Source organism: Cornus florida, unplaced genomic scaffold, assembly GCF_030987335.1.
Source record: "Cornus florida cultivar Cherokee Brave unplaced genomic scaffold, ASM3098733v1 CherokeeBrave_3.0.0_Hap2_Chr10, whole genome shotgun sequence".
Taxonomy (NCBI): domain Eukaryota; kingdom Viridiplantae; phylum Streptophyta; class Magnoliopsida; order Cornales; family Cornaceae; genus Cornus; species Cornus florida.
In genome coordinates this window covers 110,685,859-110,697,596 of record NW_026775580.1, presented here as the reverse complement: position 1 = coordinate 110,697,596, position 11,738 = coordinate 110,685,859, and the positions used below count along the sequence as shown (strand labels likewise).

Below are 11,738 nucleotides of genomic sequence, written 5' to 3'. Positions count from 1 at the left end.
ATTATTTTATTGCTTTATTTTGCATATTTAATTAAATATAGAGTTGCATATTTAATTAATGATTTATTAGCATATTGTTAATTATCTCATGACATATTAGTATAAGGGTTGTTATATCTTAAAAGTCACATTAAGCATATATTTTTCCAACAACTTCTTCTTTAGAGTCAAAAAATAATTCCATATTCACCCAACCTGTATCAATTACAAAATTCTCCAAACTATTTTTTAAAAAATAATATGAGAATTTCTTATCATCCTGGGCTTCAATCTCATACTTCTTTGGAACAACTTTCTTTAAGAGAAGTTCATCATTCTGCACAAAATAAGCATTATTTGATGAATATGAAGAAATAATAATTTCATCAAACAAGTCAAATATAACTTCTTTCAAGGTAGAATTTGTAACCATACCTGAAGATGTTAATTCACCAACTTGAACTTTTGCCTCTTCTTTATCACTTCCTTCTTCTAAATCTTCTATTTTCACTTCATCCTCCTTCACTTTTTCAATCTCTTCTTTAACACCTTTTCTTACCTCTTCCTTATTCACCATTTCAAATTCTCCTTCAACTTTTGAATCTCCAAAATCTTCAAGACTTTCATAATCATCTTTCGTAAACTCATCATTCTCAAAGCATTGTACCCAATACTCCATGGGTAGTGATTCACCTCTATGATTGGAAACGATGGTCTCGAACATCTTTCAAATACAACTTGGAGTTTTGGACTCTCTAAAATACTCCCAAATTTCTTGATTTATTGCCTTTTGCAACACTACCAATGCCTTATCTTCTTTCTTTTCATGAAGCTTGTTGGACATGCCATTCTTTGGCTTTTCTCCAACAACATCCCACAAATCGCATGCTTTGAGGTATGAAGTCATGATGATTCTCATTCTCTTGTAATTAGAGAACATCATCTTTTCACTAAGAAAATACATTTTCTCCCCTTCATCATCATCAAGGAGAAACATGTTTTTCTTAAATGTTGAACCTTCTAGGACCAACTTCGTCTGGCCTTCAGGATCGTCTAGGTTCTGAACATGAAATCTGCCTTTGAACATGAAATCTGGCTCTGATACCACTTTGTTGGAAATAGTGGCCTAGTTACACACACAACACTATACTATTTGGAAGAAAATAGAAATGGAGGAAAATATTTTTTATTTCACTTCTATTATTTGACTAGAGTACATGAATATATAGGCCTCACATATGTATGTGTAACCATTACATTTGTCCATAACTCTCCTATCTCCCACTAACATAATCTTCAATATACATAACTCCCACTAACATAATATTTGTTAGGCTTAACTCTCATGACTCTTTATTTTACATAACCTTAACTCCCACTAAGATAATTTACTACTCACTAACATACTAAATTAACACATGCATCATGGATACAAAAATATTTAAAAATACTAAATACTAAAATCAAGTTTATTTTCAACAGACTAAGCATATATATTCAATTTGCTAAAAAATGCAAAACTGTCTTTCCTGACCAAAACAAAAAAAGCTGTCTTTGCTCGTAACATCAATATCTCAGTTGTCCATATTCACAGTCATGGCCACACCAAAAAAAAAAAAAAAAAAAAAAATTTAAATAATGAATACATAATAAAATCACGTAAAAACTTCCATTTTTTTTTCCAAATTAATAAGAAAATGACTGGATTCTTTTTTCATAGGCAAAATGAATGGATTTCAAGAAATAATTAATAAAGAGAAAAGGAGTTGAGTTAACCACAATGACTGCTTCGACACAAGTCCTCAAACCATAAGCAGCAGCTGAATGAAAAAGGAACAACAAATATACTCAAAATCAAGTATATAGGGAAAAAATTTGGAAGACAATAAACCCTAATAATTTCTATACATAAATAAGTAATACATACATACATATATATATATATATATATATATATATATATGTATGTATAACTTTGATTGTGATTGTCGTCGTCCGTTTCTGAATGCCTGCGGGCTGCAATTGAGAGAGTGAGAGTTTGTAAAGTGGGCGGGCCTAGCAGATTCTAGTATCCCTTAGAAAGGGTTTGTGAAAATGTTATGGGCTTGGATTGTTTCATCCAATCTGCTTTTTTTAGGGCTGTTGATTACATTAGTGGCTCAATAGCCATTCATACATTGGGAATTACTACTCTAATCTTGGGCCCATTGGCCCAGTCAATACATTGGTCTCAATTCCTAAACATATGGTAGTCAAGTCTAGACCAAGCCTATAGGGTTATCATTATTACCGAAAGGTCAGATATTCAATATTATCATATGCTTACTTTTCAAGAGAGATCAGATGTTTAAGCTTTAGTAAAACTAAAGTGCATGAGTGAATTATTTTTACTTTAAAATATATATATATATATATATATATATATATATATATGTATTTTTTTATTTTTTTATTTTTTGTCACCATACATATACCAAACTTGATATAAACCTAAATTTTGACGACATCATTGTACAAAATGTTATCCCTAATTAATTATTAATTATTTCATGTTGGTTAAGACTTGAGATCTCTCAATAAATAGTTCACAAACCCTTGTAAAGTTAGCGGTTTTTTTTTTCTTTTTTATTTTTTAATTCATGGAAAGTCGTACCAGAAAGACATTGGACACCATTAAAGTATCAAAGGAGCAGAGTTTGAGGTACATAATGCAACTCGAAGGCACATTGACAAATATTGAGAAGGGTAGTTGTGATGTTAGGTCCATGCCTAACTTCAATCACAATTTCCATGGGTTTAGTTTGAAAATTCAGCAACACGCCCCCTAATTGACTTGCTTTTAAGTGACTCAAGTAATATTTTTTACCATATGAATTGTTGTTGTTTACTTTAGAATTACATATTAATTAATATTCGTACCATTTTTAAGTGTCCTCAAAATCTTAAAATTGTAAATCAACTACTCACTTGTCTTGTTTGAGTGGTCTTTCTTGCACCATATAATAACACCCCAAAAAGTGATATTGGTTTATTCGGAAATAAACGAATTAATTATTGCCGGCAACAGTCGGCAATTTTTAAAACAAAAATGAAAATGACTTTTATCAAATTCTTAAGCCAATTGCCCAATCATAGCTACCAACCTTTTTTGTGCACATTCTATTTAACCAATTTTATAAGGAGTATTAAAATAAAAAATAAAAAATAAAGGATTATTTTAGTTTTACCTAACCATACACTCTATAATCATAGAATTGGAAAATGTTTAAAGATAAATTCTATAATTTCCTGAAAAAGAAAACAGAATGTAACTATGAGGATCATTACTCGGCAAAAAAACAAAAAACTATGAGGATCATTTTTTATTTTACTATAAATTACCTAAAATATATATATAACTTTTGTTATCTGATAGTAATTAGAAATCATATTTATCTCTTGAGAGGACGAGCGAGTGAGCGACAGAGAGGGAGGGTCAATTTTGCTCTCTTTCAGTAGTTTAATACTGAATGCCGAGAATGTGCTTTGCTTGTCATATACTGTAAATTAACTTCTACTTCCAGAGACCCGTCTTTTGTTCTACCCTCTCTCCGTTTCTCTCTGTAAAGCGTCTGATCTTTATCAAAGAATAACCAATTCGAAGTTCTAATTGCGAGCTATCACTTCTCCAAGGCAAGTTTCTATTATCTGTGTTGATCTCTTTCATGTTTTTTTTCGGATATGCAAATTTTGATATTATATGCGTATACTGTATATATATATATAGATACACCATTCTTTTCTTATATGAATACACATAGATTCTGGAATTCTGGTTTTTTTTTTTTTTTTTTTTTTTTTGTTCTCCGTGCTTACAAGTTGCTGGACTTCGATGGGTCTATTAAAAATGATTGTTACTGGGTGTGTCTCGAACGTTAATTTTGGGACGCTGTCTAGGTTATAGAATTTTAGAATTTTAGACATATATGTGTACAAGTTTTGGGATGCTGTCTAGGTTATTGAATTGAATTTAAGACATATAATATGTATGGAAGTGGAGGAATTTCGGAGGCTATATTAAGGACATAATTATAGTAAAGCCATAATTCCCTACTGTTCTTAAGATTGATGTATATTCCTAGATTGGGATAGCCACAAAATTGACCCTTTTTATATTTTTTATAAATCATTTTAGTTGGATTGATTAGGAGCATTTTGTATGTCAATGCACTGGTCTAGGTATCAAAAACATTCATGTTCCGGTTTTTCAATTCAAGAGCTTGTAAGAAGCTTTGAATTGAGAAAAAAAAAGTGCTAATTCAGTACACCCCTTTGGTGTAAAACTGCAAAGGCTCCTGGTCAGGTTCTCTTTGCTCCTTGCAATTTGTGACTATGCATGCCTAATGGGAGTGGGACGTCGTTTTACAGTCAATGATAATTGTTTACAATGATTTATTGATGTGTATGCCATAGAAAATAATGCAATCTTTGACTTAAATATTTCGACATTGATCCTTGTAAAATAAGTAGAGAAACAGTTGACCCTTAACTGTTCCAACCACAAATGAGTTTTAAGATTCAAAGTCTTTTTATTTACATTTGTTTTTTTCAACAACCTAGCAGAGCATGAGTAAAATTGAGCAAAAAAGTGGATTGTTGGACAGTTATTGGGAAAGTCGTTAATTTGAAGGTTTTTATTATTTATTTTTTTATTTTATGAAGCAGGGATTTTGGTGGGTGACAACCGAATTGAGGACCTCAAATCTATTCCATACATCAGCTCCAGTACGCATGGATCAGAGTAATTGTTTTAATTTTTGTTTTACTTCATTTTACCCTAATGGTTTCATTTCTAGAGGAGAAACAATAATTTGCTATAATTTATTATATTTTCTATTTCTTTCTCTTCTCCTTTCTCATGATGTTTGTTCTGTTTAGATCTTGAATGTGGTCCTATAAACCCGCATGAAACCTTAAATGATACAAAAATAATTAGCAATAACAAAGAGGAACCACAAAACATAAAAAATAGTAGGTTTGTTAATTCTCAAAATTCTTACCCCACCTAGATAAAAACTGCTATCTAGTTTGCTGATTTTGAAGATAGATAAAATAGCCATCCACTAGCAAAATTATGCAGAAAAGCATTGACTAGGTGGTTCATGTTGTTCCAAGCTATATTGAGAAAAATTTGAAGTATCCTTCGATTTCTTCACTAAACTACTCTTTGTCTGAGTACTTTGTGGACAACTTTAATATCATAATACAAATAATACCATTTCTCACTCAACCAACCAATAAGAGAGACTGACGACTCTAAGAAATGCATTACTATTATACATTCCCTTACACTTTTTTAGCATTTTGGTTTCCACCTTGTTATCATCAAGTAAACGTCTTTACTATCTACTCTCTGATTTCAATCTGGGCTTCTGTTTTGTTTTTCCCCACTAAATGCATTTCTTACCCGCCAATGTTATGATATGTCTTAAAATCGTACTCTGATCGGTTTTCTATTTTGGAGTTATATTTTGTTAAGTTCTTGTTCGGAAACTCATAAGATATAAGGAGTTGCTATTCTTGTCTAACAAGGAAACCTAGGTAGGTCATTTTGGTTAAGACTCAAGTTGGTGGTGAGTAGTGAGAATCTTTCAAGTTGGTGGGAGGGTTGGGATTAAGGTTTGAGTGATTGAGTGCTTTTATAAACACATTTTGATTTACTTTTTGTTGATTTTATGATGCAGTAGCGGGTAGGGGTGATTTGAAAACAGAATTCAAGTAAATAAGAGAGAGGTTAAGATCGAGATTGAGAGAGAAATAGAATATAAGACTAATAGGGGAAGAAATCAGAATGAGAGAGAAGAGAAGAATCACAGAGGGAGAAAGAGGGAGAAGAAATACAAAAATTTCTAAATAATAATCAATAATCAATCATCAAAGCTAACTTTCACAATGTTTGAACCAACATATTAATAGACATCAAAGAAAAACCCTAATCAACCTATTACCATAAATAAAATCCTAAATTGCTGAAATATCCCATAATAATAATAAATAAACAAAAATCTCTAATTCTATCTTTCTTTCCCCTCCAATAGTAGGTGTGGGCTATGTGGTCTTCAAGGCCTCAGGCTAGGCCTGGTTCTCCATCATTCCCTCCCGGTTGAGAAGAACTCTCCTCCGGAGAGTAAATGCAAATGTATATCTTCAAAAAGTAAAAGTCAACATAATAAAGTTGTGTCACTACAATCCATGTAAAATCTGAAGCTGGAAGGTAATTGTGGACATTCCAAATACGATCAATCCAATCAATATACTGCAATTGAGAAGACGGAAGTGCCAATGCTGATGCTGAGAAAGATGGAATGCTGCCAGTAGCAACACATGCCAACAAAATAGGAGGCTCAAAGGTGCCTCGATTAAGTAACAGATACTTTACATCAAAAATTGAACTAATACTCATATCCAAAGACCAGTCAAAGAAATATGCATTAGGTCCTGATTTTTGAATGATATGGAGAAGTCTATCAATTTTGGCTTGTTTCATCTGGAAGGAGTTTTTATGATAAGATTGAGGTAGGCACAAATTATAGCATAATCTCTTTCATTAAATTCATGATTCCTATTATGAGCATATGCAGCAAGTTTATAATTCTTTTTACTTATTACAATTTCTTGGCGCATAGCGGCATAAAAATCATGAACAAGCTGCACGAAGGAATCAACAAATTCAAGTGAATACATACATGGAGGTGGATGATAATAATCAATGGATTGGCTTGGTAAAGCACTATAAATAACCTCAAACGAACATCTACCAGTACTTTCATTAGTCAAACTAGTACAAACATACTCCATGATGGGTAAAAACAAGCTCCAAGTGTCTAGTTGCATGCTAACAATAAAACTAACCAACTTTCTTAGACCTTGGTTCACAACCTCAATTTTCCTATCGGTCATCGGACAAGATGCAAAAGTAAACTTCAAATTTGCTCCTAAGAATGTCCAAAGTGTCTTCCAGAAATTACTAGGGTACTTGATATCTTTATTGGACACAATGGAATTAGATGACTCATGATATTTTAAAATTCCTTCAAAATGATCTTGAGTGAATTCTTTTTGTGCAAACTTATCATTCTTTTTTCTTTTTTGAACTGCTGATTCTCTGGAACTGTTGAACTGGTTCAGTTCTGAACTGATTTCAGAACTAGAATAACTCTGTGCTCGTAACCAAAAAGGTCAAATATTGCCACTAATATATATAATAATCCGCTGCTTTCCCAAATCGCGTAACAGAAGTGTGAGGTTGGAACGAGAGCAGCGATGTGATGAAGAAGAGACAGTGGCTGACCGGCGACAATGGCAAGATTCCGGCAACAACCTAACAAACTCCAGTGAAAGTGATGATGGCGAGGACTGTGGCTGAGATTACAGCAAGATGCTGTTTTGTTTACTGATTGGTGAGGCAAGCAATGGAAGTTGCAGGTTCCCAGTATTTGCAGCGGCGAAAGGGAGGGTCTGAGGATGCCGTTGACTATTGTGGTATGGGGGTTTGTGATGGTTTTCGCAGGATCTTCAAGGGAGACTGTTGGCTTGGCTATGGTGAGATGGGTTTGGTTGTTTGGGTGGTGAGTTTTGTTCGTTAATATAGTATTGGCTGGGTTGCGTCACTAGCGTGGTCTTGATCTTGATCTAATGGTGGAGGATTTTGAGGTTGGAGTATGGACTGTTGCAGCGGAAGAGGACGATGACAACTAAGGTTTGTGTGGTTTTGGTGATGGTGAGGCAGCGGTGGTTTGGTTCTGGATTTTTTTTTTTTTTTTTTAACCTTGATTTTTCGATTGGACTTGATGGACTTGGATCTTTTGCTCTAATGCCAATTGATGCAGCAGCGGGTAGGGGCGATTCGAAAACAGAATTCAAGTAAATAAGAAAGAGGTTAAGATAGAGATTGAGAGAGAAATAGAATAAGAATAATGGGGGAAGAAATCAGAATGAGAGAGAAGAGAAGAATCACAGAGGGAGAAATCAGAATCGAGGGAGAAGAAACACAATCATTTCTGAATATTAATCAATAATCAATCATCAAAGCTAACTTTCACATTGTCTGAACCAACATATAAATAGACATCGAAGAAATACCCTAATCAACCTATTACCATATATAAAACCCCAAATTGCTGAAAGATCCCATAATAATGATAAATAAACAAAAATCCCTAATTCTATCTTTCTTTCCCACGTCTCCAATAGTAGGTGTGGACCATGTGGTCTTCAAGCTCTCGGGCCAGGCCCGGTTCTCCATCATTTTAGTTTCCTCTCCTCTGGCAATGTAGGTAACTTTTGTCAAACCAGGTAAATATGTGTGTTCTTTTACTTGTTTGTGTGATTCCTTTTGGGTATTTACTATGATTTCAAGTCCTTGGTTGTGTGTGGTGCTCAATGTTTACAGACTACAGGTAGTTTGACAATGACCAAAAACACTTAAATGTCTAGGAAATGCAATGAGTTTTTCTGCCAAGACAGATTTTGCACTGCATCTATCTTTTCAACTGAATCATTTATGTGTGCCACATCATGTCAATGTGAGATATATTATTGTTCTGCCATTAAAGAACGATTCATCTTCAATTTTACTGTAATTGCAGTACACATTGTTAGGATTCAACAGAAATGCCAATAAGCACGGTGATAGGTAGATGATATGGAGTCAGTTCTTGTTGTTTGCAAAATGATTAGCATATGCCTATATATCACTGAGATTTTTGTATGCAAAACATAGGAGTATACAGTAAAATTGGGCTCCTCCTCGGGAGTTGCATTCCCATAAAATCTCTACCATTGGATCTGTTTATGACATGAGTTGTGCATGCAGAATTATGGGAAAGTAAAAGAATAAGGAAAAAAAATAAAACTCTAGAAATAGCCACAGCCTCCTAATGACTATAATTTGGGACTTCTTTGTGCCACAGATGCTAATATTGAGGAGGGAAAGGGTTTGAGAAATGCCCTTGAATTGGTGAAATCAGCTTCCGATAAGCATCTTGATCTCTTGAGGCCATCCGCTCGATATTTTTCAATGTTTAAAGGTAGTAATCCTGTTTGGTGCAATAAAGGCCCGATAAGTAGTTTTTAATACTGCTCTTGCAAATGTCTATTTACCTCCGCATATTCACAATTGATCTACAGATGGTGTCTATTTGATTACTTGTCTCTCTCTCTCTCTCTCACACACACACACACATAGGTATTTTGTTTGTGGGTCAATGAGAAAAGTGGACGCATTCTGATTAAATTTGCTGTACCACCACACGGGTGGTCCAGGTTAAAGGGTCTCTTGGGGTGAGTTGTAAACTTCGACGTCCTTGGTTCGACTCTCGTAGGGTGCAAAAAGACCCGAGTTTAAAGGGTATATGTGGTTTGTAGGTAATTGCATAAATCTGGGATTTACTTTTTAGCCTCGTGTATCGAAGGTCACTAGATTGAAAGGGTTCTTCATTACTAAAAAAATCGCATGTGAGTACTTACCTGATCAATAAAAAATAAAAAATTGACCTGTGGAATATGGTATGATTGATATAAGAATATGTATGCATATATTATAAAACTAGTTTTAACACTCCACCCTATTGAATTATCTTTCATTTGTTTTGATTTTGTAAAAAAAAAATTGCTTGTGTCATTTTCGTTTGCATTTTTACTCCCAGCCGAAACAGACGTCCCTTTTCCTACTATCTGAAATAAAGTTGTTCTTGCAAGTAGTAACTTGCTTGCAATCCTCATCTTCCCTTACGAGACATTTAATGGATTGTGGTGGTGATTGCCCCTTAGTTTGATTTCAAAAACACTTAATTCCATCTTATGTTGATAAAGCAAAACATTATAGATGCTGCTCTTGCATTTAGTACCTGGACAAGAGAGTAATATTCTACTGATGTTAGGGCAAGCAACAGACACTGCAGACCGTGAAAAAGGCAAGTATACTCTCATCAGAGATCCAGAGGACTTCCAAGTGGGGATCTATGACAAACCCCTGCCATGTTTTGGCTGTGGAATAGGATGGTTTTCGTGAGTATTCTGCATTGCTTCCTCCTCCCTCCCTCTCCCTCTTCCTCCCCCCCCCCCCCCCATCTTATGGTTGTATCTGTTGTTTCAGTTTTCTGTTAGGATTTGTGTTCCCACTGATGTGGTACTATGCCACAATTCTATATTTTGGCAACTATTACCACAAGGATCCTAGGGAACGAGCAGGCCTTGCGGCTTCTGCAATTTGTGTAAGTAGTCTCTCTCAACATTTTCCAATTGAATAATTTTTGGATTTGGATCATTTTATATTTCTTTTCCTTTTGACCCTCTATTTGTTTAAAGGGATAATTTCAGTGACCACCCCTGAAGTTTGGACAAATCTCACATAGAAATATCTTTCGAAAATAAGTATCACTTAGACCCCAAATCACTTTTTCATCACTTATATTGTTAAAAAGCTGTAAAATTGTCATTTTACACTCATTTTTTAAATCCATTTTAATCCAAAATATCAACAAATTTAAAAGACAATATTATCCTCATTAATAAGCTTTGTCAATTTCTCTCTCTTAACCATTCGTCTGAATCCGTCTCATTATTTTGTTATTGGGTATTTGAAGGTATCAAGTTATGGCCTTGAATTACTCTCTATATGGACCCAATTGCTTTCTTAACTGGTGTAATTTTTATTTTATGTTGCACTTGCTAGACTATGGCAATCATTACTTGCTTCGTGGGAGAGTAACCAATTTTTATTTTTACCTTCGTCTTCCTTGATACTGATATATAAACACACACATCTATTCTGTTATATTCTATTTTTTATTTCTAAATTATATTGGAGGTCTGTGTTCTTTTTTGGTCTAGGTGTGAAATAAACTGTTCTTGACACGTGTATGTGCGACTGCGTGTGTATATGTGTGTGTGACTGGTGGTGGTGATGGTGAGCGTGGTGGTTGAGTGGTTTTTCAGAAAGAAGAAATTGGCATAGAAATTTGTTTTGTTGCTGTTGAAATTTTCACTAAAGTAATGGGTATTTTGGTCACTTAACATAAGTCTTATGGGTAGTTAAGTCATTTTACACATGAAACAATATTTTATAAGCCAACAAAAAGTGACAATGTCATTTTACACGCAAAAAGTGCTCTGACACCATTGAAAAGTGACGTTTGGGGTGTAAATGAAAAACAAACCAAACATTTGTAATGTGGGCGATAGTTATTTTCGAAAGGTATTTCCATGTGAGATTTGTCCAAAACTCAGGGGTGGTCACTAAAATTAACCCTTGTTTAAATTACTGTTTCAACTTTTTCTTTTACAATAAGTCATTTTTTGCAAGCATTCATTTAACACAATGTGGTTGCTGTTGCAGGCAATGGTGTGTTCTGTTGTGTTGTTGATCATAATTTTGGTTCTTCTATTCTAGCTCCGATCAGCCAATTCGGAGGACTTCTTTGGACTTTACAAACATCCAAAAAGAGATGTTGGATGGGAAGTACCATGTATTTGTGTAGATATGAAATTTAACAGCAAAATCGAAGAAAAAAATAGTTCTCCCTATGGTCTGCCAATCCAAGATAAGAGTCTATCTGTGAGGAAAAACCAAACTATCCCAACGTATGGAGGGATGAGAATTGCAGGGTTATTTTGTTTGACACCATAATTGTATACAAGGATTTTTTTTTTGATAACCTTAATATAAGCAGAGAATTTGAGGCTTCAAGCTGTGTGCAGTGAACCTTGTTAGATTACAA

General features: G+C 34.2%; 1 protein-coding gene across 3 annotated transcripts; it reads left to right on the top strand.

Annotated features, from left to right (window-relative positions):
* Positions 1-3,396: 3,396 nt before the first annotated feature.
* On the top strand, positions 3,397-11,707 carry LOC132277085 (large ribosomal subunit protein eL20z-like). Of its 3 annotated transcripts, XM_059778812.1 has the most exons (6): positions 3,397-3,651; positions 4,684-4,759; positions 8,931-9,047; positions 9,900-10,026; positions 10,115-10,232; positions 11,357-11,707. In XM_059778812.1, the coding sequence occupies exons 2-6, from the start codon at positions 4,750-4,752 to the stop codon at positions 11,408-11,410; spliced, it is 426 nt and encodes a 141-aa protein (XP_059634795.1). In that variant the 5' UTR covers positions 3,397-3,651; positions 4,684-4,749; the 3' UTR covers positions 11,411-11,707. The 3 variants fall into 3 exon arrangements, with proteins under 3 accessions (XP_059634795.1, XP_059634797.1, XP_059634798.1); XM_059778814.1 differs by lacking the exon at positions 3,397-3,651 and having other exon boundaries at positions 4,684-4,743; XM_059778815.1 differs by lacking the exons at positions 3,397-3,651; positions 8,931-9,047.
* Positions 11,708-11,738: the final 31 nt, after the last annotated feature.

Bases quoted from the DNA above. Each gene is read 5' to 3' on its own strand.
- LOC132277085 (XM_059778812.1), top strand. The intron at 9,048-9,899 runs GTAGTAATCCTG...TACTGATGTTAG, and splicing joins ATATTTTTCAATGTTTAAAG to GGCAAGCAACAGACACTGCA. The intron at 10,027-10,114 runs GTGAGTATTCTG...CTGTTGTTTCAG, and splicing joins TGTGGAATAGGATGGTTTTC to TTTTCTGTTAGGATTTGTGT.